Genomic DNA, 27,547 nt, shown 5'->3' on the forward strand with positions numbered 1-27,547 from the left:
TCTCCATGTCCCATCTCTGCCTCCATCTCTGGTGTGGCTGCTTCTCTGGATAAGGTCCCACATTCCACTTGTGCTCTTCTCCCTTGATGGTCCTAGGGGCCTCTGTTTCTGGACTTTAAGATTAACTACTCCCCTGTTTTTATTACTAAACTTCTACCCCTACAGTTGTGACAATTGCAGTTAGTCATGATAACAATTACTCACTATTGAATCATCAAGACTTTTATCCTCATCTCTTTTCACCAGACCCATCTAGACAAGATGAAAAATAAACTCCCTCTTGAAACCTTGTAAGCCAGTCACTTCATGCCTTTATTGCCCCCTCATTTTAGGTAGCCAGTGTCTGAGTTGCCCATCCCTATCTATCGTGCATATAGAGGGGGATAGCACTGATGTGACGACTGCTTCCCTCTCTGGTGGTATTTTGATTAACTTTTTTTTTTTTTTTTAAGTTTTTTATTGTGAATTGAGTGATAGTTTACACGGGAGAACATCAGCTTTACATTCATCCTATCGTATTTTGTTTCATTGCAATGATTACAATCCTCTCCATGCATCATCATTCAACAGCATTTGCTTCTATTCCCTCTGCTGTTTTTTTTTGTTGTTGTTGTTGGATGACACCGAAGCACTCAGGAATACATACTCATTCAAACAACCAAAGGGTATATCCTGCAAGCCTGCTCCCTGCCCCCTGCCTCCAGCACACAACCCCTCTCCCTCCAAGAGTCTACAGTCCCCAGCCGTTCCATCTCTCCACGTCATCGTCTCTGCCTCCATCTCTGGCATCACTGCTTCTCTGGATAGGGTCCTGCACTCTGCTCTTCTCCCTTGATGGTCCCAGGGTCCTCTGCTACTGGACTACAAGATCAACCACTCCCTTCTTTTTCTTACAAAATATCTGCCTTTACATTTGTAACAATCACAAGCATTCCTGATAACAGTTATTCACTATTGAGCCACAAGGGCCTTATCCCCCATCTCATTTCACCAGCCACCTCTAGACAGGTTGGAAACCATTCAGTGGAGATTCTACTCCCCCCACCCCAACCCTCTGAAACTAAACTCTCTCTTGAAAACCTGTAAGCCAGTCACTTTGTGTCTTTATAGCCTCCCCCCCCAATTTAGGTAGCTAATGAAAGTTGCCCATCCCTGTCAACCCTGTGTACGGGGGTGGAGGTGGGAATGATCCTTGCTGTGAAGATTCCTTCCCTCTTTTAAGGTCCTACATCCATAAGTACAGGTGGTCAAGTTCATCAAATGGTAGAGGATTACACTTTTTTTTTCCCCCCTCTTCTTTTCTTTCTTTAGTCGAGTTCTAATCATCTAGCCATTGAAGCTAGGTGTGAAATGTGTACTATCTGCAAGTATGGGTGTTCTTGTGCATCTTCCCTCACTTCATATCAGCTGGACACTTCACTCTCTGCTCTAGCCCTCTGTGGCTATGTCCCCATCCATGGGCAGGAATCCTCCCCAGGTCTCACCACACTGCTGGCCAACCAGGTCTCACTACAGGTTGACAGGAGTCTGTTGAACATGGTCGGACTCAGCCCACATCTTCATTGCTGCTTTTCCTCCACTTCCCCTTATCGGTAGACCTACGTGGTTGCCAGCAAGATTACATGACTGCTCATGTATTCCCTTTGAGTTTCAGTCTTGGAAGGAGGTTTGCCCTGAAGTAACTTGATTGCTTGCCTTGATGGCTCCCCAGCAAATAACTTGCTCATTCTTGTGTCTTCTAAAGTGTATATTGTGTTCGCCTTGCTTTCCTCGATCTTTCTATCTTTTGAAGGTACCTAATTATTATTTTGAATTCTGATTCAGTTACTTCCACTACCTTTTCTGCCTCAGAAACATTTACTGGATCTGTATTTTGGTCATTTGTTTGATCTATTTTCTCTTGTTTCTTTGTGTGAGCTAAAATTGTCTTTTGTTTCTGGAGCATTGAACAAACAGTGCAGTTGTTGAACCCGAAGTAAAGAAATCTTAGAGAGGCTCTTCCAATTCAAGGAGCTCACAAGGTGGTTGTGGAAGTGACAGCAGAGTCCCTGGCCCTAAAAGGATTTTTTTCTCAGCCTTGGTGCTATATATGTTTAGGGCACTCAAACCGGATGTAGTTCCTGGGGCTCCCTATGGAGCTGGTTACACTGTCTCTTAGGACCACGGGGAAGCTGGGGGCAGGGTGACTGGTTCAATGCCGGCCTGTGGCTCTGCAGATTTTGTAGGTCGGGTGCTGAGCCCAGCTGAGTCCAGGTACTGAAGCAGCACACCGCATCACACTGGTGTGGCTCCCAACCACGCAGCTCCAAACTCAGCAGGGTCTGGGCTGGGCTGTGGATGGATGAGGATAGTAGCTGGAGCTACTTATGGTCACCAAGGGTGCAGAGGGAATAAGAAGAAATCGCATCTTTTCCATTGCCTAGGCTAATCTGCTCTGTCAGGCCAAAGTGCTCACAAGATAGTCGAACCACCTAGAGTCTTGCCTGCTCAGCCTCTTCTCCCAACAAACACTTTATTCACCTCTCTTAACCTTTCTTCTGATGTTCAGGTTGCCAGAATCTTCTGTGTCTGTTATATTTAGTTTCTCGTATGTTTGTTGCCAAGAGTCCATGCAGTGTTACCTTCTCAGAAGCCCTCTCCATGTGTCTTGCATCTAGGACAAAACCTTTATCTGGATCAAGGAACTTGACAGTGCCGAGACCCCAGGTCCCATGAAGACACTCCATTTCTCACTCTTCTTTCTTGGTAGTGGTAGTTCCCTCTGAGCTCTTCTTGTTTAGTCTCATATATCTCAAAAGAGATGAAGTCTAGGTACCACCTAATCCTGTAGATTGCATCTGGTTTCACTGACATGGAAGTGAAGGTTGAAGGCACAGAGGATCGTTACCTCAGATCAGGGCTGATCACATCCTGGGAGTGACTGCATCATATTAGATCTCATTATGGAGGTGACTGCTACATCTTAACTGCTAAACCACTGAGAATCCTGGCCCAGCCAATTTGACGCAAAACCTTAACTGTTAGTGAAAATGTCCAATTAGTGCTCTTACTTTGAACCATTGAGAGCCACTGCCCTTTAGCTTGCTGTCTTTTTCCAGGTGCCCCCCCTGGCCTCTCCTGGGGCTCTGTAGAAGTCTCCAGGAATCCATTGTTGGAATCTGGCCTCTCCAAGGGCAGAGAGGCTTCAGGATCAGTGATGCTTCCAATGTCTTCTGGTATCTGTAGTGGTGTCTGCCTTGAAGTGAGAGACTCATCCAAAAATGGCTTTTTCTTTTTAAGAAGCACCTTTGAGTTTTCAGTGTCTCCATTTCCAGTCTTCCTGAGCCCATGTGCACTTAGGATGTTGTGTCTGTGTCCACTAGATACCAAGCACCTGTTCTGCCCTTTAGGTAGAGTTGGGTGCTCGGCTACCTGAGTGTTCCTCACCTGCCACATGATTGGTTCCTCTCGTCCAGTCTCCTAGTCCAGACTTCTGTCCCTGGAGGTTCACTTTGGTTTGTTTTACCTCATTTTCTTCTAGCTTTGATACAGTTGTGTCCTTTTATTTTTAACAAAGGTGTTTTAAATAAGATGTTAGTATTTAAATTCTTTCTCACACAGCTTTTATTCCTGCCCCTCCCCTTCACAGACTGTCTGCTTATGGGATATAAATGCAGGACCAAAGGAAGGCAAAATTGTGGATGCAAAAGCGATCTTCACTGGCCATTCAGCTGTGGTGGAAGATGTGGCCTGGCATCTGCTCCACGAGTCTCTCTTTGGATCTGTTGCTGATGACCAGAAGCTTATGATGTAAGGTGGCAAGGCCCGTGGGGAGTTGATGGGAGCACTGAGTGATCATCAGTGCTTGTTGTGGTCTCTGGTTTGAGAGCATTCTTTCAGTTATACCATGACCTTTGTCCGAATAGAACGACTTTGTTGAGGTATAACTGATGATAGCAAAGAAGTCGTTCATATTGCTGGATGAACGAATGCAGCAGCTTCCTTCAAAGAAGAAAATCCACCATGTGAATATAAAGAGACATAGTTAGTCTTTGCAGTTATCAAAGTCGGGATCTGGGTGACTTTAGTTGGAGGTGAGGGAGGGAAAAGATTTTATCAGGGCGTGGGTGGTGCAGCCTTGCTTGCAACTGCCTTGATATTTTTTAACCTCATAAAATATCCAAGGCCAAGGTGGCAAAGTATTAAAACTTGACAAAACTTGGTTATTGCTTCAAAGTGTTCCATTATCCTTTAGAAGTCTGTACTTGGTGTGTGCTTGAAACAGTTTGTATTTAAAGCCGAGGACACTAATAAACTAGAAATACTAGCCTTAGTTTGTTGGGGAGGTTCAGGATTGCAGTGTTGGGAGTGTGGATTTCCGGCCTCCTTTGTTTGTATGTAAGGTGGGCTCCTGGGGGGAGGTATGGGGGTATGCGGGACACTGCTGTCCTAGAGAAGAGCGGAAGTGTGGGACCAACAGCTGGCAAGGCATGCTCTTCCTCGAGTGTGCTGGCATTGTATGTTTGTTTTTTAGATGGGACACCAGGTCCAACACCACCTCCAAGCCAAGCCACTTGGTGGATGCGCATACAGCTGAAGTCAACTGCCTGTCATTCAACCCTTACAGCGAGTTCATTCTAGCAACGGGTTCTGCAGATAAGGTCTTCAAAGCTTTTGCAAATTTCTGTGTTCAGGAAGGGCTTTCTGCAGATATTTTCACATTCTTTTATGTAAAGTATCGGAAACTAATTCATTTTAATTTGTTCACTTTTGCCTTCAGACGGTTGCTTTATGGGATCTGCGCAATTTAAAATTGAAACTCCATACCTTTGAGTCGCATAAAGATGAGATTTTCCAGGTATGTAGCAATCTTCTGGTGTTAACCAAACATTTGGCAGGAGAAATTGGTAGGCTTCTTTTTCTTTGAAATGATTAGGCAGGCATAGGTCATTACATTTTTTATAATGCATCTTAGTTTACTGTATTCATAAATCAATGGAGAATGTTGAGAGACTATTTGAAGTAGACGAAAAAACCTTGCAAAATGGGATCACTTTTAAAAAATGAAATTCCAGGGTCCTTCCATTGCGTCATGCCGGTTTGATGGGCCACTGGGAGAAAGTGTCTACTTTGTCCAGACTAGAAAGCAGATTTACTTAGGTTGAGTTAGACGGTGCTGAGAACTTTTCGGGCTACTGCCATGGTTAGGGGCTCCCTAAGCTCATTGGGACCCCTCCTGAGACCCACTGTGCAGGACTGAGTGTGACTTTCATGGCTGCAGGCCCAAGAGCTGGGCCCACTCGGAACACTTGAGAGGCAGGGACAAGATGCTGAAGGCTCCAACCAGGAGAGAATGAGGGGAATATGCACAGGAAACCCCACTGATTAGCAGAGTGTCCACCAACCTGGGAATGCATGATTCCTTAAACACATTTTCAAAATACATGTTGCTAGGTCCACTGGTCTCCACATAACGAGACCATTCTGGCTTCCAGTGGTACTGATCGCCGCCTCAATGTGTGGGATTTAAGGTAAGTGCAAATCTGTTGATGAGAAATTGCATGAAATGCTAATAGGACAGATTATGTGATCATTTGCTCTCTAGAAGAGCAGTCTGCTAATCTCCTATGATAACCCTAATAGTGGACTGACTGCTAAGTACTAACAAGAGCCTTTGTTCTATAAAGTAGAGATGAATCAGTGACTCAACAAATAAACCCTAAAATATGGTTCAGTGAGGTGAGCTTTGTTTTCTGCTGATATTCAGACACATGTGCACAAGTATGTTTGGATGTGAATGAGCATTGACATCTAAGTGTTTATATTTAAAGCACTCCCAACTGTAGAAGGAAGGCACCATTCAGAATGTTAGCTGTTTGTGTTTTGCGGCTCAGGTTTTTGTACAGTGAATCCCATGAGAACGGGAACTTGACAGGACTCTCTTGTTTTTCCGGGTTTCTCCCATTTCCTGTATTTGACAGGGTGCAAGCTTCCCATTTTTCTATCACTTTTATCGTTGTTGTTAGGTGCCATTGAGCCAGTACCAGTTCATAGCGACCCTATGCAAACCAGAATGAAACACTGCCTAGTTGTGCACCAACCTCATAATCATTGCTGTTACTGTGCACATCTGTCTCTCACCCTTGACCCCAATATGATAGATACCCTTCTCCAGGAACTGATCCCTCCTTATAATATGTCCAAAGTATGTGAGACAAAGTTCAGCCATCCTGGCTTCCAAGGACCATTCCGACTATTTCTTCCAACACAGTCCATGGTACTTTTAATATTCTCCTCTGTCTTAACGCAAATGCATCAATTCTATGGTCTTCCTTATTCATTCACTGTCCAACTTCCATGTGCATATTGGGTTTTTGAAATACCATGGCTTGGGTCAGGGACACTTTAGTTTTCAAACTGACATCTGAGTTTTTGAACACTTTAAAAAGAGGTCTTGTGCAACAGATTTGCCCAGTGCAGTACGTCGTTTGATTTCTTGACTGCTGCTTCCATGGGTGTTGATGGTTGATCCAAGAAGAATGAAGTCTGACACTTTCATTATTTTCTCCATTTATCTTGATGTCGTTTATTGATCCAGTGGTGAGGATTTTTGTTTTCTTTACATTGAGGGTGCAACCCATATCGAAAGCTGTAGTCTTCAGTAAGTGTTTTAAGTCTTTTGCTTTCAATAGGCAAGGTTGTATCATCTGCATATCGCAGACTGTTAATGAGTCTTCCCCTAATCCTGACGTCACGTTCTTTTTCTTGTAGTTCAACTTCTTGGATTATGTGCTCAGTATACAGGTTGAATAAGTATGGTGATAGAATAAAACCCGTGCGCACACCTTTCCTAATTTTAAACCATTCAGTGTTTCCCTTGTTCTAGTCAAACAATTGCCTCTTGGTCTATGTACAAATTCCTCATGAGCACAATTAAGTATTCCAGGATACTCATTATCCACAGTGTTGTCCATAGTTTGTCATGATCCACACAATCGAAGCCTTTGTGTGTAGTCAAAGCACAGGAAATCATCTTCCTGGTATGCTCTTTCAGCCAAGATCCATTTGACGTCTGCAGTGATAGCCCTCATTCCACGTCCTCCTCCAAATGTGGCTTGAACCTGTGGCAGTTCTCTGTCATTGTACAGTTACAGCCGTTTTTGAAATATCTTTAGTGATATTTCACTTGCCTGGGATGTTAAAATGATATTGTCTAAAGATTTCCACATTCCATTTGAATGGGCACAAATATGGATCTCTTCCAGTCAAGTCAATTGGCCAGGTAGCTGTCTGGCAAATTTCTTGGCATAGGTGAGTGAGTGCTTCCAGTGCTTCAGTCAGTTTGTTGGAAGATTTCAATTTGTGTTTCATCATATCCCGGCGCCTTGTTCTTTGCCAATTCCTTCAATGCACCTTGGACTTCTTCCTTCAATACCATGTCTCTTGATCATATGCTACCTTTTTAAATGGTTGAAGCTCAACCATTTCCTTTTAATACAGTGGCTCTGTGTATTCCCTTCCATCTTCTTTTGATGCTTTGTGTATTCTATATTTTGCCTACAGAATCCTTTAATATTGCAGTTTGAGGCTTCCCATTTTTTCTTCAGTGCCCTCAACTTGAGAAATGCTGTGCATGTTCTTCCCTTTTTGTTACTCCCTTTTTGGTAGGTCTGCTATTTTGTTAAAATATTTGACTTTGTTTTCTTGAGCTGCCCTTTGAAATTTTCTCTTCAGCTCTTTTACCGCCTCATTTCTTTCATTAACTTTAGCATCTCTCCACTGGAAAGCAAGTTTCAGGGTCTCTTCTGATAGCTGCTTTGGGCGTTGCTTCATTCCTGTCTTCTGGATGACCTTTTGCTTTCTTCCTGCATTGTGTTCTTGATGTCATCCTACAACTAACTCTTCTGGTTTTTGGTCTTTAGTTTCTAATGCATCAAATCTGTTCTTCAGATGATCTTTAAATTCAGATGGAATATATTCAAAGTCATATTTTGGCTCTCCTGGACTTGTTTTAATTTTCTTCAATTTCAGCCTGAAGTTAGATATGAGCAATTGATAGTCTACTCCACAGTCTGCCCCCGGCCTTGTTTTGTCTGATGCTATGGAGCTTTTTCAGTGTCTCTTTTCAAAGATGTTGTCTATTTGATTTCTGTGTATTCCATCTGGTGAGGTCCATGTTTGTAGTCGTCTTTTATGTTGTTTAAAAAAGGTATTTGCAATGAAGAAGTCATTGGCCTTGCAAAATTGTATTTATCATGCAATCTCGAACATCATGTCTTTTACCAAGGCCTCATTTTCCAACTACTGATCTTCCTCTTTGCTTTCAACCTTTGAATTCAATCGCCAATAGTCACCAATACATGTTAACTGCATGTTTGATTAATTTCAGATGGAAGAAGTTGGTGGAATTCTTGAATTTCATCATTACTGGTTTTAGTGGTTGGCGCATAAATTTAAATAATAGTTACATTAACTGTTCTTTGTAGGCGTATGGACATTATCCTACCACAGACCACATTTTGTAATTCAAGACAGATCACTGATGTGTTCTTGATGATGAATGGTACACCATTCCCAGCATAGTTAGCTTTGTGGTTGCCGGATTTAAAATTAACAATACCCCAGTCCATTTCAGCTCACTAATGCCTAGGATATTGATGTTTATACATTCTGTTTCATTTTTGACAATTTCAATTTTCCTGTATTCCTACTTAATACATTTCATGTTTCAATTATTAATGGATGTTTACAACTGTTTCTCTTCAGTTGGAGTTTTGTCCCATCAGCAAATGAAAGTCCCTAAGGCTTTATACCATTGACATCAAGTTCTTTGAGGAATGTTTTCAGTGCCTTCCAACCTGAGGGGCTCATCTTCCGGCACTATGCCTGACAATATTCTGGTGCTATTCATAAGGTTTCAGTATTCAATATTCTGGTGCTATCTGACAGTGTTCCACTGCTATTCATAAGGTTTTCAGTGACTGAGTGTTCGGAAGTAGTCTGTCTCTACTCTTTCCTAGTCTTTGTCTTGAAACTCAGCTGAAACCTGTCCACCATGGGTTGGTCTTGCTGAAAATTAAATGCTGTTGTTAAAGCTTCGAGAAGCGCAAGCAACATACAAGCCACCACAGTATGGCAAACTGACAGATGAATGATGGATCCATACCTGTTAGTGAGGAATATTTGTTTTCTGTCTCTAACAGGTTTGTGCCTTACATAGGCTCCAGCTGTCACAGATGTTACTTATTTGAGCATCAGTTACTCAGTAGCTGTGTGCTCCTGCTACGAAATCTGTGCTTAGTCTCATTGGTTCTCCGTTGTTGGTGGAAGCTTCGTTTTTCCCAGCTGCTTCAAGATTCTTTCCTTGTGGTAGCTTTGTGAAGGAGACAAGCACAGGCCACGCTGCTATAGAAAGCTTTCTGCCTAATCCTTCAATTTCCTTTACTTCAGAGTTGTTCTGAGAGCATCAGATGCTTTCCTTTTTTTTTTTTTCTTCTCCTGAGTCTTTGCCGTTTGAGCCAATAATAAAGTTGCTCTCTGATAAGCAATGTTTCCTGATATGGCACTGTGGGCCACTGTGCTGGACTGCAATGTCGGTTTCAACCGCAAGGTCGAAGGTTCAAGCTCACCAGCCTCTCTCTGGCAACCCTGTACAGGGTCACTATGAGTTGGAACTGACTTTGTTGATGGCTCTTAAAAACAACTACATGATAAGGGAATCCATCATCTTAACCAAAAAACTTAATTTTCCACTGTATTAAATATTGTGCTTGAAGTGAACTACATTTAGTATATTAAAACCAAGATTCCTATAATTATATAGAGAATTTTCATAGTAAAATTCCAAACTTAAAACAAAAACATGCTATTGCCATAAGAAGAGTAGAACAAGTTTTGGAAGTCTCATGCTTTGGCAACTGAATTGCCCCTAAATGTGCCAGTAATAAACTATTATAATAAATAGAAGTTATGTAATTCTTTCTTAGAATTCATTTATGACTGGCTATTACTAAAATTTGATAAAAATTAAGGATCAAAATGGTCACTGTTAGTAATTGTAGTTATGGCAGATTAGGGAGAGACTTAATTGGGTAGGGGTACCACATGTTTAGGTTTTTTTGATTAGTTTTATGGCAAGGGAAAAATTCTATCATTTGGAAGGCTCTGTTTTGGCTGTTTGTCCCGCAGTTATTACTAGCAGGCGGCTACTGGTGTGTAATTTTGATTAAGAGTGCTATCACTGCAGGCTACTTGGCAGATTCTACAAACAGAAGTGTTGCAGATATGAACAAAAAGTAAAACTGAAAACCTTTCTTTGGTTTATACAGTTCCTAGGTTAAGTTGCATGCTTTCTTGCTGGGTCTTTTACAGATTTGTATCACTGCTATGTGACTTTATTCAATATTGGGAAGAAAAGACTGATGAAAAGTCAAATATAACAGTTTCTCATCCTTTGCCTTTACTTATGAACAAGTCTTTATCCTTTTTCTAGAAAGTAACATTCTACCCTATCAAAAATAACTCCTATAAAAACCCTAATTGATATCATGTGGAGATAATTATTTTTAGGATGTGTGAGTGTGGGATGTTTGTGTTGGCATGTGTTAAGATGCACTTTCTGCGTGGATACTGGTTATACTAGTAGAATGTCAATAACAAAAAGCATTCATTATGTTCTTCCCTAATAGTAAAATTGGAGAAGAGCAGTCTGCAGAAGATGCAGAAGACGGACCTCCGGAACTCCTGGTACATGTTGACTTTCTGACTTGAGCTGAAATGTCATCTGCAGATTAGATTGTTCATAATTGGTCAATTCATCTTCAGAATGAATCAGATCTACAAGTTCTAGCTTTTTTTTTTAAATCTATTTTTTTGTTGAGTAACTACACAGCAGAACATAAAGTTCTAACTCTTAAATGGAAGCCTTGAAGGTTATTGTGATAGGTTTCAACATTTATCGGAAATACAGACAATTCTTGGGTTATGAACGAGATCTGTTCCTAAGTGTATCTTTAAGTCTAAGTAAATCTTTAAATTGAATTTGTAGGTACGTTGTAACAGATGCATATGGTCTTGAGTAACCTCATTACCTGTCTGTTTTGACTCATAGTACTGTCTGTTTTGACTCATAGTACCCTTGTATAGGGTTCCCAAGGAGAGCTATTGGTGTATTTGAATCACTGACCTTGCGGTGAGCAATCCAGTGGTTTTCCTACGGTGGTGGTGGTGGTTATGTGCCGTGGAGTCGGTTCTGACTCATAGCGACCCTATACAGGGTTTCTGAGGTTTTAAGTCTTCACGGGAGCAGAAAGCCTCATCTTCTGACAACGAATGGTAGTTCCGAACTACTGACCTTGAGGTTACCAGCCCGATTCGTAACCACTACGCTACCAGAGCTCCTTTTTTCCTACAGTAGGTAGCTTTACTTGGAGTGAGACGCTGCACATACATACAGGTGAAGGTGATAGTGATGAAGAATTTGTATCAAGTAGGGATTGGTTCATTCCTTTGAAAGTGAGGGCAAATTTATATCATATTAAAGGGCAAGTAGGAATTGTCAATAAGTGGACCTTCATAACCGGGCACTGCCTATAGTCAATTAGAAGTTTTTAAGAGTGTTCCACTAGAAAGTCCATTGAGATCCTTGAAAATGATGGGTAGTAGTATCACTGATTTCTGCTATAATATTTCTGTAGTACATTCTAATAGTCTTGATGACCCTGTTTTGTTGTTTAAGTTGTGACGCTATAGGATAAGCACTGGATTGCCTGGTTACCGTTCAAACCCACCAGCTGCTCTGGACAACCCTGTAAGGGTGGCTGTAAGTCAGAACCAACTAGATGGCACACAACCACCATCACCCAGAGAATGCCGTCTCCTTCCTATTTCTTTTGAGATCATTGCCACATACTGTCTCCCCTCCCCCAGGGTTCACTTGCTGGTATCCAACCTGATGACCCTTCAAAACACTGCCAGCAGCCTCAGTAATGCTTTTCTTGTCCTTTCATTTGAATCTCACCCACCATTTGGCAAGCAAGCAGTCATTGCTCTGTCATGACTGTTTTGTTGGGCTCTTCATCCTTCTGCTACTTAAAGAAGACAGTTTTCAGCACACTGCTGCTCTATATACAAAGGGCAGCTTACGGTGGCTCGCCTGGAATAAGGGTGCTTAGGGACAGGGTTGCATAGTCTTTCGATAGAGTATTGCTTCCAGGTAGTTTTCCCCAGCTGTTGTGGGCCTTTGTGCACTTCTGGTAGCAAGTTTCTTGAGAGGATTCACCCACTTATACTACACAATTAACCGTCTTCATGTATGTGGAGTGTGCACCCATCACAAGTCCTTTTACTGCCACCCGGTCTTCCCACCCTCAGGCCTAGACTTGCCTCCTATCTTGCACCTTTCATATAAATCCACTAGGATTTTGACTCTTTTCACAGGGAGCCTGCAATATCAAAGGACCTGCAAATGTTGTAACTGGTGACTCAGTAGAATTTTTATCTTAACGGTCTCTCGTATTAAGGACTCCATTTCTATATATATTTTAAGCTAGTGGGTGGGATGTATTTTCACTTTTGTATCCCTTTCAGGCTATCATGAAAAACTCTTTACCCATCTTGTGCTTTTGAGCTGATAAAATTATTAACAGGTAGAATTTTTATAGTGCATGTAAGATCACAAAAGAAAGAAAAAGGCAGGCACCTTTGTCAAACGAGAGTGGAATAGGTCTTTTTGTCGCCAATTGTGACAAACCCCGCATTATTGTCCTTGTGATTGTCTAATGAGTGAGGCACAGGCCACTCCCACCAGGTGGTCTCGGCTGTTTTCCTTTCCTCTGCTATCGCATTCCCAGGGCTTTGTGACCTGTCCCAATTGAGGGTGGGGACCTGGAGATGGGTGAGGGGGGAGTTACAAGAGAATCAAGGTCCACCTCAGGTAGAACTGTGGGATAAGGGATACAGGCAGACCTCCAGATACTTTGGGCTCAGTTCCAGACCACTGCGATAAAGCGACGCACACAGTTTTTAAATTCCTAATGCAACGAAAAAGGAGCTCTGGTAGTGTAGTGGTTATAAATTGGGCTGCTAACCTCACAGCAGTTCGAAACTACCAGCTGTTGTGTGGGAGAAAGATGAGGCTTTCTGCTCCCATAAAGATTTACACCCTTGGAAACCCTATGCAGGGTTGCTTTGAGTTGGAACAGACTCCACAGCACATAACGCATCGAAAAAGAGATGTTTCCATTCTGTAGTCTGTGAAGTGTGTAAACAGCATTATGAAAAAGAGACACTGTCTTAACGTGACACACAAGTGAGCACGTGCTGTGGGAAAACTGGTGCCAATAGACTTGCTCGATACACTGTCGTCACAAACCTGTTCATTTTAATAACAACAACCAAAAAAAACGCTTATATGCAAAGCACAAGGCATGCGTAATTGTCCAGAAATGTGTTCGACACGGCACTTAAATGATGCAGAGCCCTCCTTGCATTGAGTATGAAAATGGCATTGTGGGCATGAAGCAGGCTAAAGCAGTTAGAGGTGGGGTGAACTCTCCAATCTGTAACTTCTCAGCGCTGCAGTGAGGGGGTGAGCATCGATGGCCAGAGGGAAGAAAGCATCTGTAGCAAAATACTAGAATTTGGAGACTTTCCGTTAAGGGGATATGGGTGTTCATTGTGCTATTTGTAAGTACAAAATGGTAAAGGTAGTTTCTGATCCTGCACCACCTCCCTCCCTCCAAACCACAGAGCAGCACCCATCCCAACCCCCAATTGAAAGATCCATGATATAATAAATAGTACACCATAGAAATGTCCACTAAGTATGTGTCAGATGGACATGACAACACATGAAACTAAAGGTTCTTCTTATTAACAGTTTATTCACGGAGGACACACTGCCAAGATATCAGATTTCAGTTGGAACCCCAATGAGCCTTGGGTCATTTGCTCCGTGTCTGAGGATAACATCATGCAAATATGGCAAATGGTGAGCTGAAACCTCCCCCCCCCCCTTTAATTCCTGGGAAGTAAAAATGGGTTACTAATGAGATAATATAGCAGAAAGGTTTTCAGGTATTTAGGTGCCTATTATATCAAGTATTTCTAGAAAGGAGACAGATGGTTATTTTAGCAGCTTTCTCTGCCATGTCTATTCCCTGCGGTTGCTGGACAACACTAGCCTAGCAACAGAACTGCAGGTGACAGGTACATCCTGTGACACTTAAGTTGTCTGGTGATGGAGCACTAAGCACTGGCCCTCTGGAAGGTTGCTACCCAATCCTTTCAGTGACACCGCTGAGTGATGCCTCAAAATGCTTTTGGAATTCCTTATGAACAGTCAAGTGTATAGGGGGCTTCACCACGTTCATGGAAAATGCAATTTTAAAATATTGGCATTTTCCCCCACTAACTTTCTGGAGTCTCATATATGTGCAGTTACACAATTGTTACTCCTTGAGACTACTGGCGTGCCTTTGGCCTCATTAAATTACTGACTGGTAGGGAACCTACAAAAATGAAAAATGTGTATTTCTATTTACTAAATGAAACACCCTGATCAGGGAGTGAATCCCACGATCTGGTGTGGCGCTGCAGGGTAAGCACTGAACCACAAGGTGTCATGGTTCAAACCCAACAAAACCACTCCTAAGAAACCCTCTATTGGTGCCTATGAGTGAGAAGACTCAGGGGCTTGTTTTTTTTTTTATTGTTTTTGTGGATTGAGTGAAAGTTTAGAGGGCAGAGATCATCATCAGTTTCAGACTCAAGAGCTTTTTAAGTTTTTAGATGCTCTTAAAAAAAACAAACAAAAAAAACCTCATGGGAATTTTACCTGCAAATGTCTTTGGTTGTCATCTCCAGGCTGAAAATATCTACAATGATGAAGAGTCAGATGTCACAGCATCAGAACTGGAGGGGCAAGGATCTTAAACCAAGTCCAAGAAAAGTTTGTTGAATGCTCCATGAATGCTTGCCTTATCGAACGCCAACACGGCATTGTATAGTAGGAAACCTGAGTGGGTGGCATGGCATTCTTTACCCTTGATTCTAGCACTTTCCAGTGAAGCTATTGCGTACTGTATCATATTGTAGCTATTAGGGATGAAAGGAATGTTGCTTAAAAAAAGAGCATCACCTTTGTTTAAAAATACAAGTAGCAGGGTGTGTACTGCCTTTGATTCTACTGTTTTAAGTCTTCGTTTTCTCAAAAACTAAAAATGCTTGCTGTTCCCAAATATGCAAGAATAACTTTTACACTTTTTCCCCTCCCTCCAACACTTACTGATTGGCTTTGCAGAAATAAAGTTTTAAAATAAATTTCATTGTGTTTTTTTCGGTGCATGCTACCTAACCTTAAAGGGTCATTTAACAAAACAAATAGGCCAAGCCCTCTATAGAGGATTGTGTGTGCTATATGCAAGTATCCCTTGTTACCCACCTGGGTGTGCTGAGGCCAACTGAGACTGGAGAATAGAGTTGTAGTTCCAAACACTTTTGACAGAAGCTATACCCGACAATTATATAGACAATTCTACCTTAAAGGGCAAACTGGTATTGATAAGAGGTCCAGCTAAATAAAATGAGATTGCTTTCAACCCACCAGAGGATTGTCAGTTTGTATAATAAACTGGTTTTTAAAACCTTGAGAAACCGCTCTACAAGTCTTTAGACCAGGTTCTTCTGAAGACAGGTAAAAATACACAGAAGCGGTTATATGTATCATACATATTTACTTAAGCTATACAGAATCGAGTAGATAAAATCATTCACATTAGTGAAAAATCTCTACAAAATGTCTTTGAAAAGCAAAACAAGACTGCCTCTTAACAATTCGTATCCTCATGAAAGCCGTGAGCTGTAAAAATAAAGCAGTGTCTTTAGCACAAACTAGAAGCTATCTGCATCATCTTTTCACAGTTATTACCATCTACAGTCTGAAAGAGGTAGATTTTTCTGCAACACCTGAGAATTGAATTGTGATAACCAGGTGTAATAAAGGCAGTTGCATACATAACTAAAAACCACTGGTCTGAAGACCCAAGAAATGTATTCCTAAGGTTTGTGGATGAAATGGTCCATTAACCAAGACCCAAGTTGGTAACACGCCTTGGTGTGTCTACTGCCGCTATAAATGGTAAAGATCAAGATTCCATCCATGATGGTGCAACAAATGCAATTGCAGTGAATGAACATTGAAACCTTTTCTGAGCAGCCTAGTAGCATTACAGTGTTCTAGAATCTGGTAGATACAGGGTGTGCTACAAAGCCACAACACTGGGCTGGTGAGGTGATTGCTTTGGGAGGGTGTCCTTCACAGAGGGTCCCATTTTCATTCTTCACAGGGTAATGGGAAGATTCTGAAAGGAAACCAGATGTATTCCAGAGTTCATGTCCTTTAAACACCATGATAGCATCTAGCTACAAATACATAGTAAGCTGTAAGCAGCAGGCCAAGTACTGTTAATCACATTGCTTTATAAAGAAAGCCCTTGAAAATATGCAACAGGTCCAAGGTTTATAATCGTCCACACACACTAAGTACCACAGAGCAATGTGGTGGGCTACACAACTGGCTGGATAGAATGTTAGAGCTGTACATCTGGCAGAGTTCTTGTGAAACATGATCTTTAGTATTAATTTTAAGGTAGATTATATTTCTCATGTATACCTTCGTTATTGAGTCCCGTAGTTCCTTTAGTAGCTGAAGGGGAGGGGTTAGAAAGAGGCTGAGTGAGGGAGTTGTTGTTTTTGCTTCTACCTCATTGGACTAGTAATCAGATAACCTGTTCTGTGGGTTTCTTGTCCTTCGCTGTCTGGTGCTTGAGGAACATGACTGCTGGTGGGAGCTTAGGTATAATCCTCCACTCCAGGTGGTAGTGCCCATGGATTAGGCACTTGCCAATGCTTTTCAGCCCAGTCCAGAACAGGAATGGAAAGGACCTGGCAAACAGAACCTGCACAAACTTTTGAGAGTTTGTCAGTCCAGGAAATAATCTAGTGTCAGTTGGCTAGTTAGATCCCCTCAGCAGGATGTCTAAGGTCTAGAGTGCTCTCTCCCCTCCCCCTTTTTTAAAAACGTAAATTCTACCAGGGTTTAAAATTTTTCACCAGTGCAGCCTGATTAATCATTTGTATTAGCCAAATTCAAAATTGGGGGAGGGGTGAAAGTTAAGGAACTAATGCAAAAGTTACGTGCTCTAATTTAGAACTTTGCCACATTCCAAGGGCAAAGATCTTGATAACACTGGTTCCTTTCCTTTTAAAAAAATGACAGTAATTAAGGGGTGAGAAACAGACTGAAAGCTTAAGTCATAGGTTGAGACTAAACCTGATCTAAACCACTGCCAAGGTTTCTGAAAAGTTTAAACGTTTACTGAAGATGCAATCTGTTTTGGTTTGGGTGGCACATAATTACAATTCACTTGTAGAAACCTGGTCCACTTTGCTGGTAGGTAGGTAGCACTCGTGAACACCCACTGTCAAGTAAGCAGTACGTAGCCGCCTGGCTTTTGCCTACTGAAAGCTACCCCAAAACTTAACCCTCCTCTTCAACCGACAAGAGCAGTTTTCAGAGAATTAGTGGCTTTCTGTGGGAAGTGGAGGGTCTGTAACCAAATCCCAAACTGAAATCCAACAGACCACTCACTGTCCTCTACAGTTGTCAGCTTGCCTTCCGATGGTGCACACCCTGCATGTGCGTCTGGTGATGCACCTGTTGTACACCTTTATATACGTGATTTTCCCAGCTTTGAGGCTTGTGGCCTTGTCAGTTTGTCAAGTGAATAATAAAAAGCCAACTGTAATCAAACGTACTTGCTTCTGATCCAACATTAGAGCTTTAAGCATTTAAATGTGCACTTTAGAAAAAATGAAATCATCTTTACGTTTGTTATTTTCTTGAAATCATTTTAAGGAGGTGCTCCAAAGTTAAATATTGTTTTGACATCAAGGAACCGTTTTTCCTGTCCTGACTACAATTTTCATTGATCATTTTGTGCAGGGGGCAGGGGAAAGGAGCAGGCACCGAATACATGCACTCCAGTGACAGGGACGTCAGGGGATGTGCACCACAGCTAAGGAGCAGGGAGCAATTCAATCGACTCCAAATTGCTAAGCCACCTCCTGTATCACCACAGAAGTCCAGTAGTTCTAAGAAAATACAGATATGGTAGAAAAAGTAAGAAAGTTTTCACCACAAAACCAACAGTTAACCACTAACAGAAAGTCATACACAAAATATATCTCTCGAGACAGTGATTGCACTCTTAGTCAACGGATTCGGTGCCTGGTACAGGGCCAGCACCCAGGGTCTCTCGGGCAGCCGCAGGCTCTGGCCCCAGGGGGGCTGTGGGAGCCCCCGCAGTGGCGAGGCTGGGCTCCTGGGGGGACTCCAGGGTAGTACAGGGCTGGGACGCCTGCGGCACTAAGTCCACCTCTGCTCCGCGGACAGAGCCCTGCTCCTTGAGTACTTCCACCTTCTCGTTGAGCTCATTTCTTTCAGTCTGAAGAGCTCTGCACAGCTTCTCTAAGCGCTCTAGTTTTATTTGGAAGGCCTTATATTCTTTATCACGGATCGTTTTCTGTAAGGAAAAAACAATTTATGTAACATCCTAAATAGATTATTGTATACAAAACCCAGAAATCTGAGCCAAGTAGAAAATGACTCATTTTAGCACCTCTGAAAGATGTTCAACTTTTAAAAACACTTCTAAGCAATCTGGGGAGCAGCAATGCATATTCATCTGAGCTCCCAGATGGCTGGCTAGATAACATGGTAATGCTGGAGTGGTTCTGGGTACCTGTCACCACACCAATGGCTAACTAACACTAACACTGGAGTGTGTTCGAGGAGGGTACATGTCTGAGCACATCGAGGTGTACTTAGTACAGTTAACAGTGGGGTGTGATCTAGGAGGGTGTTATGTCTGAGCACACCGATGACTAGTTAACCCTGTAATACTGGATGTGTACTTGGGTACATGTCTCAGGACACCAATGACCAGTTAACACTAATACTGGATTGTTCTAGGGCAGCACAACTTAATTTCTCCTCTGTAATGTTTCTTAAAAAGAAGCAAAATCCACTTCCGTTTTTACAAAACACTTTGCAATGATGAAAGGTTAACATCAAACCACTTAGAATTCATGAATTACTGAAGCTATTTAAGAGACTGGTCTTAAAGACTAGCAGATACAAAACTTAACAGGCAGAGAAGAAGAAGAAAATGAAGCTTGTAGGACGAACTGCTGGTATGAAGCCGTAGAATAAGCACGGGAATGCTAACTGCAAGTCGGTGCTTTAAACTCAGCTGCTGCTTGCTCCTATGAGTTGGAACCAACCAATAGGTTCGAGGACCAGAAACTGCCATCAAAGTACCCCACCGTGTGTCCTGTGCAACACAATGCACCTATTCGCTCAGAAAGCTGTGAAGTTCAGCTTTACACTTTACATTAGACTGCATTACACTTCTTAAGGGGCCCAAAACACTTTCCTACCTTTCTGACAAGACCAGTGGAGTTGGTGACTGTGCTCGACCCCACTGAGAAATTGGAGCACTGTTTCTCCAGGTTTGGGCCCTCTCCTCAGGAGCTGGATGGGGTCTGACGGCACTTTGAGAAAGCACTGCTCTAGAAGCAGAATCTAGATACCATCTGGCCGTCTCAGCCCGCCAACCCAAGGTCCTGGGCAGGCAGCTGGGCATGGAGGTTCGTTCTGGTGAGAAGTTGCCTTTTCCTTCAGCTGTGAGCATTACCCTGATAGCCCTGACGACAAAGCCGCCTCATTCATGGAAACCACCTCACCTCTTCAGCCATTTGCAGAAGCGCTTTATTATTGTTTTCCCATTTGGTCCGCCACACTAGTGTTTCTTTTTCCAGTTTTTTAATTTTCTTTGTCATCTGTGAATCAACACAATTGCAAATTGAAATTCTACGTTTCAGTTCTCACTTCTAATCCCTGTCCCACTGCCAAACAACAATGTTGTGTGTCTCCCTTCACTCCTCCCGCATTAATGCACGTACCCCACCCTGCTGACAGCTGCGGAGGAATTGGTAAAAGGAACTGGGCCTGGCTGTGAGCAACATAGCCAATGTGGTGACAGCCCCCAGCTCTGGCACGCTCACAGTGATGCTGGAGTGAAGCCACTCCTAGACGCACGGAGAGCAGTGAGACTTCAGCTCCTCAAGCTGGTTTAAAAAATGTCCATGGTCCATTAAACTAATTCATTAGATTCGGGAAAACTCGGGGGGGGGGGGGGTCCTCAAAGATGGAACAGCTTTCTGAGTTTCCAAAAGCCAACATCAGTTTCTATCTAGTGGCAACATCACTTAGGTTAGACTCTATCCTTAGCTCTCATTGTTGCCCCCCTATTCCTGAGGCTGTTGGATTTCACATTTTGCCAAAGCTAAAATGGATCCGAAAATAGCAATTTTTATTAAGAACTCAATTTTCCAAAATTCAGACTTCACGATGTTTTAAAATCTTGGTATTCCCTGCAGTGTCCAAAGTAGGGGCAATGAGCCACATGCTGTGAAGGATCCTGAGCAACCATACACACAACCGACACAGGGCAAACTGGGTCAGAGGTCGTGGGAGAGCTCAGGGAAGACCTAGGCTGCGTGCCACAAGCAGAGAAGAACATGTTCCAGGCCAGAGGATTTTCTATAGGAGAGCTAATTTGGGAGTGCGTGTCTTCACTTGTGTTCTGCCTCACTAAGCGAGCAGGTGCCGGAGTCCAGCTAACACGTCCACCCCCCGACACTGAGGCTGGCAGCTCAACGGCCTGTCTAAAAATACTGGGAAGTGCTCACTTGTTACAAACACTTTTGTTTTATGAGGAGTATTGTTGTTGTCCTCATTTTTAATGATGAAGAAATCGAAAGGCACAGAAAGCCAAACAACTTGTCCGCACTTAAGACAGTAAATGACGCAGCTGGGCCATTAACCCAAGGACTTTGGCTAAAGAGCTAACAAAATTTACAGTTAACAGCAAGCGAATGCTTACAACGTGCAGGATATACTGTACGGACCCCCACCTACCAGCCCCTCTCATCTCCCCCACTGGAAAGGGGAGATGCCAAATTACACGAGGATGGGTGGACGGACCCATAATGAAATTATTTCGGTGGATATGTAATATTAACCACCTAGAATGTGTAACGACTCTTCTAGGTTGGCAGGGTTGTAAATAAGTTCCTCTCCAAGGGCCCGGAGTTTTGTAATAGGATAGGGGTGTGGAGAGGAGGTGGAACTACCTGCAGAGATTAAACAATAAACAGAAAACACAAACAACAAAAAAAGAAATCACTTTATTTCTAACAAATTTTATTTCATAGAGGAACTACTTCCTGGAGAAGTTGAAGAACATGAGGAGGAGTCTTAGCTATTTGGAGTATACAGAGGGCAAAATGAGCAAAGATGTCAGTGGGAAACCAGAGAAGGGTAAATTCAGACAGCATCCTGACCCCAGCAACTCCCCGTCTTATGGAATAGTCTACTAGATATATGCAAGTACCTTTTCCATTTCCTGCCTGAAGGTGGTAAACAGTTCATTGCTTTTTGCCATGGTAGTCTGGAATTCTTCAAACTTATCCATATACAGAGAAAGCTACAGGAAAAAGTATTAAACATTCTGAGTTCCAGGTAAGCAATTTAAAATCCCAAAGATGTTCAAAAGAACACAGTATGGTTGAACGTTGTTTATTTGTTTTAAGGTAAACATTCTTATAAGGCTAAAAATAAGAAAAACACGCACCCGATCCTTGAACACCAGACAGAAATGGCTGAATTCTGCAAACTCACTGAAATGCATTTAAACTTCAGAAACACCGCTGATGTAATAACCATCTTTCAAAGGGGGGGGGTGTTTAAAATGTGGACACTTACTGCTTCATCCTAACAATTGTAAAAACTGAACTCTAGGAGGATAGCTCTAACGTTCATACAACCATAATATGCTTCAGGAACTGTCCCCCCATTTGCATTTTCAAAACTGGCCTTGGATAGAGGTAAACACTGTTACCTGATGGGGCATGGAGGGGACTACAATCATTGTGCTAACACTGAGTATACGATATGGTTGGATGTAAAGTTGATGATCTGCTCGGTCAACCTTCACTCAGTTCACAATAAGTTCAATAAAGAAAAAAGACAATTGTCCTGGAAAAAGACCCTCTTTTTTTTTTTTGAGAATCCACCTGCAGTTCTTAGCTTGACAGCAAGGGTAGCTTAATGCAGGCAGGCCGATGAAACAGGTGGAGAAAGAACTCCGTGGGAATAGAGTTAAAAGAAGAGTCACTTTTTTTTTCTCCAGGCCCTCAGAACAGACGTTGAGAGAAGTTGCCAATGCCCTAGAGGCGTGGGACCAGCTCCGAAAAGCAGCACATGTGGCTGAGGGCTGGGCTGGGCTGGAGAGCAGCTGCGGGAATCTATCAGAGCAGGAGGAACCATTTAGGGATCATCTCACGTAATGACATGATGCTCAAGATGAGGAAAAAGAGGCCCAGTGGAAGAGTGTTTGCCTAACACCACACAATATGCAGAAGGGCAGAGAAGTAGATCAGATCAGCAGAGGCCAAGCAACAGCCTATGCAACGCTTCCTCCTCTCAGCAGCGATGTGTCAGAATTATTAAATGGGTCACTTGAACAGGGCAGAGGGGAGCTCAGAGCACCAGCCCATCTTCAGCTGTCAGGTGGGCTGGGCCCTATGGGAGGCCTGGAGAAGCAACTCCCAGCCTCTGAGGGAGGAGGAGACGGAGGGAAAGCAATGTGGCCCGAGATGCCAGGCTACCACAGAGGACTACAAGGCAGCCAGACCACGCCCGGAGGAAGCAAAGGCTCCAGCTAGGAGGATGCCAGCAGGAAGAGATTTAGGGGCAAAGCGAAAGAGACTACGGGGTGTTCTGTGGAGCAGACACCCATTGCCAATGCTCCTGAGGTTCCTGGTCAGGGCCTGGCATGATAGTGGTGTTCAGGCAGCAGGACAAAAGGAGCAACTGAGGGAAGTGAGAGGTCATGGGACCTTCAGCATGGTCGGTTTGTACTAAAGAAGAAACAGCCAGGTAGACCCTATCCCATACGGGACTTGGTGAACAGGAAGTGCCACCCTACGTAGACTCACAGGGCTAGGCCTCTACACACCAGTAAGATTCTGGGTACCAGTAACCAGTAATGCTAAATGACATAGTGCTGTTGTAGTTAAGTGCCATCGAGTCGGTTCCGACTCATAGCAACCCTGTATAAGGTTGCCAAGGAGCGACTGATGGGTTTGAACTCCCAATCTTGTGGTTCAAACTGACTCTGCGGTCCAGGACATTATCCAACAATGCCGAACCACAGAATGAACCTGTAACCACCCTCCGGGTCTGGAATGAAACTCTCCCTCCTCATGGCCCAATTTTCAGCCAAGCAGTAAACAGGTACATAGGCGGGACAGCACTAGTGAGGTCTGCTCACCACGGAATGGTCAATCATTCAAGATCAAAGCTGAGAAGGGGTGGGACGGTGGGTGGACTGGAATGGAAACAGGAAGCCCAGGGGGGCAGTGGGAAAACTTGTCGCATGGAAGGGATGGCAATCATTGAGATGAAACCGAGGGGTACTTTGTTGAATGTAAAACTGATGATCTTGCCTGGAACCCTTCACTCAATTCACAAGTTAAAGAACAACAAACACAAAGAGCAGAGAATGAAGACCACTCAGGAAGGCCAGCCACATTTAAGAAGCAGGAAGAACAAGAGACAGCAAAGGAAACTAGCAACGGTGACTCTGGGTGTCAGGGATGATGATGCGACAGCAGCAGCCACAGTAAAGGACACCTTCCAAAACTGGAGGGAGACATAGATGCCTTTTCTACATTGAGTCTCCTCTGAAGTTAAATGGAAAACTGAATTTTCTGAAATAATAAGGAAGAGGTCCAAATTATCTAGTGATATTCTAGCAGATCAAAACCAATGGTGGAAAGTTCAAAAGGTTTCTAAGGTTTGACTCATCTTGACAGCGTACTCTACGTATGGTGGGATAAGAAACTACCGCCATCAGCTGTCAACACTCCCAGAGGTAAGCAGAGATCCAAGGGGTGATCCTGAAGGCCATGTCGGTCTCTATGTGTCCGTGTTTGACTCAGTCCTTACAGCAAGCGAACGTACTATATAATCATCTTTTCAAATACGGAATACAGCAGAATGTAACCTTAACCAAACCAAACTTGCAGCTGTAGAGTCTATTCCAATTCACAGCGACCGTGTAGGTCAGAGGCGACTTGCCCCACAAGGTTCCCTAGGCTGTCATCTTTGGAGGAACAGCCTGCCACTGCTCTCTCCCATGGTGGGCTCCAACCGCCAGACCTTTCAGTGAGCAACTGAGTGCTTAAGCACTATACCACCAGGGCTCCTTGAATGCAACCTAGTGAAGTGAAAAAGGATAGATTGCCGGGACAAAATCCTAAGCTGGCCTGCACTGCAGTCAGCCTGGGACAGCAGTCTTTTTCCTCTATCTTGTCTTGGATGAGGAGACTGCATCTGCTCTCCTTCCTCCACACAAGGCCTCCACCAATACACCCACCTAAAAGGTTGAGTCTGAAAAATAAGCAGGGTTCGCCTTAACCATGCAAAACGAAACACAACTGCACCTAGGAGTGGGCCGTGGGCCAGTCACTAGGTTTTCAAATCAACTGTGTGCTCGGAGCATCACACGGGAAGGTATCGGGTGACGATACAGGAAGCACTCATTTGTGTAGGTGACAGAAGCCAAACCTTACCAATTTCACATGGCTTCAGTTAAAACTTGGAGTCTTGGTGCTGTGGGCTAAAACACTGGACCACAAGGTCAGTTTGAACCACAAGATCAGCTGTTCGAACTCATCAGCTGCTACCTGGAAACCCTATACAGGGTCGCTGTTAAGCTGGAAGCGTCTCAACAGCAATTAACAAGTTAAAACTGAAGATTGATCAATGTTTCCATAGTTGGGTATTAGCCTGATGACCAAGTTACCTGTAGAAACTGACTCAGAGAGAGGACAGTGAAATGGTGGTGACCAGCAGTCCCGGCCTGCCCAAGATGGAGGGAGTTCCTAAGCCCGGAGTGTCAGTGGGAAAACCCAGGAAGTATTGCACAAACCAGGACAAGAAGGTTTCCCTAATGAGGAGACTTCTAAGAGGCACATGTGATCTACTCCTAGTTGTGGCTGGGATCAAGATGCGCAGCACACGTACCATATAGAACCCTTACAAAATCTACTCCCAGTCCACCCCCGTCAACAATTTACCTGCTGCTTCAGTTGGACTTCCTGCTGTTTCATTTGTTCGTATTTGTGCCTTGATTCAGTTGCCTCTTTTAATAACTGGAAGACAGAAACATTCTGGCAAAATTCTAGTAGTAACTACAAATATGACTACGATGTCAAATGAGCTGCGAATGAGGCTCAATCCTCATTGTTTTTGCAGAACTCCGCAGACTCATCATGAACCATCTTGTGATTAGGTAGGCATGGCCAAGCACAGGGCTGAAGGCAGGAATCATCTGTTACTGTTTCAGTAGAAACAAGTACGGTTACAGAACTCAGGGTGAACTTGTGCTTTAGGTGCGAACAACTGGGTGCCTCGTTTTATTAGCAGAAAAAATAGCTTGGAATTTTGACATCCTGTGGCGTGTTTATGATTCACAGACCTTGGATTTTAAGAAAAGTCGGGAGAGAAGTGGCACAGTAAGCAGTAGTGAAATTCAGGCTCTGAAGTGAGAGGTCACCCAGTCCTGGTTAGCTTTGAAAAGTCCTTAAAGCAACCAGAAAGTAGACATGTAACACGTGTGTGTGTGTGTGTGTGTGTGTGTGTGTGTGCGCGCGCGCGCACGCGCCTAGGTAACTTCTCCTCAACACTGGGGACCCTGGCCATCATTTCTGCAGTTGAGCACTGGCTGCCATTATCAGCTGGCACACAAGGTCCATGCTGTGGAAAATATCTTTCTGTAAACCCTCGCCCTACACTCAGCAGATGCTCTCCTCATAAGGGTCACCGGGGACTGTCTTCCAAGCCCAGGCTCCACTCGGGGCCTATGTGACCTGAGTGAAACACTGGAATGAAGAGCCCACATTCTTGGCATGATTTTTCTCCTTTAGTAGTTTGATGGCCATGCCCGAAGAGGTGAATTTACACACGGGAAGTACACAGACTCAGTGAGAACCCAGTGTGTTAACAACTGGCGGGCAATATAATCTGAGCACATACACTGTGGGAACAATTCTGAGGATGAGGTAATAGAGGATTCTGTTCAATTGTCATCAGAAAACTATACCGGTGTAAGTAAACAAATCATTCCCTTAGGTTCAAATGACTTGCTTAAAAGCAAACAGTAATAGTCTACGGGAGCCTAATGTAGGGTAAACTCCCTATTCCACTAAATTGCTGCCCCTCATGCTCAAGATCTAACTTGCCAAATAACTGGCACAATTGAGAAAGGGAAGTCAGTCTTCTAAGCACAGAAAACTCAAGCAGGTACAGGTCTTTCTACTAACTTGGTCTCTTTCACCAGGGCATCTGCTAGTATAAAATATTTCAACATACACTCCCAGACCTCAGTGCCCAGCAAGCCACTCACAATCACGCCCGGGCGCAACGTTAAATACACAGTAAGTTTCAAGGCTTTCAATGGTTTGGGTTGCAATGTTGACAACAATTCCCCCCGACCAGAGACAAAACTTACAAACTCTCTCTCTCTCTGATGTTTTTCATCCGCTTCTTTTATGAGCTGTGTTGTCTGTTGAAGTTTGGCATCCACAAGCTGTTGCTGTAGCTCCTTATGTTTGAACACTTTATCAATATGCTGCAGGAAAAGTCAAACGTCTGCCATCACTCAGTGAATTAAGATACTTGAGGTGGAAAGGACACCACACAAGTTACAGTGCCTTGCTTGTCCTGCTTGGACCACCAGAGCAACCAACACTGGGGCCTTCTGTCCATATGCCTGCACAAGTGTCAACTCAACAGCACAGCAACCGTGCATGTGCTCCTGTGGGAGGTGGGCTGTCCCCATCAGTGACCTTGGCAATCGCCACCTTTAGAATAAGTTCTTATTTCTGCCCTACATTGAAAATAAGGCTCCAACTGCATCAAGAAAAAGACAAATAAGGAGCTGAAACTATCAAACTCATTCCTCATACACATAATTCCTGAATCCTCTTTTCTTGTACTTAGGGTGTCCTCCATTTTATAGTTGGAGGCAGCACGGTATAATGGTGGGGGTGGGCAGGCTTAATCCCTAGCTAAGTAGGTTGTTGTTGTTAAGTGCCGTGGAGTCGGTTCTGATTCATAGTGACCCTGCATAGGGTTTCCAAGGCTGTAAATCTTCACGGGAGCAGAAAGCCTCATCTTTCTCCCATGAACAGCTGGTAGTTTCGAACTGCTGACCGTGAAATTAGCAGGCCAATTCGTAACCACTACGCCACCAGAGCTCCTGGGCAAATGCACCTTGCTTAATCTCAGTTCCCCATTTGTCAAAGGGGATGCCCACATGCACCCTGTAGTTGCTGCAAAAACAAAGGCAATGGCTGAACTATGGAAGGTACTTGG

General features: G+C 43.5%; 2 protein-coding genes across 2 annotated transcripts in view; one reads left to right on the top strand and one right to left on the bottom strand.

The window, feature by feature from the left end:
- Positions 1-14,913, top strand: part of LOC102834365 (histone-binding protein RBBP7-like) — a 30,702-nt gene extending 15,789 nt beyond the window's left edge. The window contains exons 5-11 of the mRNA XM_006835602.1: positions 3,629-3,789; positions 4,514-4,640; positions 4,760-4,837; positions 5,434-5,510; positions 10,668-10,725; positions 13,859-13,969; positions 14,845-14,913. Of these exons, the coding sequence (XP_006835665.1) occupies positions 3,629-3,789; positions 4,514-4,640; positions 4,760-4,837; positions 5,434-5,510; positions 10,668-10,725; positions 13,859-13,969; positions 14,845-14,913 (681 nt within the window). The remainder of the gene's footprint in view (positions 1-3,628; positions 3,790-4,513; positions 4,641-4,759; positions 4,838-5,433; positions 5,511-10,667; positions 10,726-13,858; positions 13,970-14,844) is intronic.
- A 3,335-nt stretch (positions 14,914-18,248) lies between these two features.
- Positions 18,249-27,547, bottom strand: part of TXLNG (taxilin gamma) — a 51,031-nt gene continuing 41,732 nt past the window's right edge. The window contains exons 6-10 of the mRNA XM_006835685.1: positions 26,682-26,801; positions 25,249-25,323; positions 21,498-21,590; positions 19,786-19,881; positions 18,249-18,563 (exon numbers count right to left, since the gene is read on the bottom strand). Coding sequence (XP_006835748.1) covers positions 18,249-18,563; positions 19,786-19,881; positions 21,498-21,590; positions 25,249-25,323; positions 26,682-26,801 — 699 coding nt within the window. The remainder of the gene's footprint in view (positions 18,564-19,785; positions 19,882-21,497; positions 21,591-25,248; positions 25,324-26,681; positions 26,802-27,547) is intronic.

The sequence above is a fragment of the Chrysochloris asiatica genome, unplaced genomic scaffold (assembly GCF_000296735.1).
Source record: "Chrysochloris asiatica unplaced genomic scaffold, ChrAsi1.0 scaffold00018, whole genome shotgun sequence".
Taxonomy (NCBI): domain Eukaryota; kingdom Metazoa; phylum Chordata; class Mammalia; order Afrosoricida; family Chrysochloridae; genus Chrysochloris; species Chrysochloris asiatica.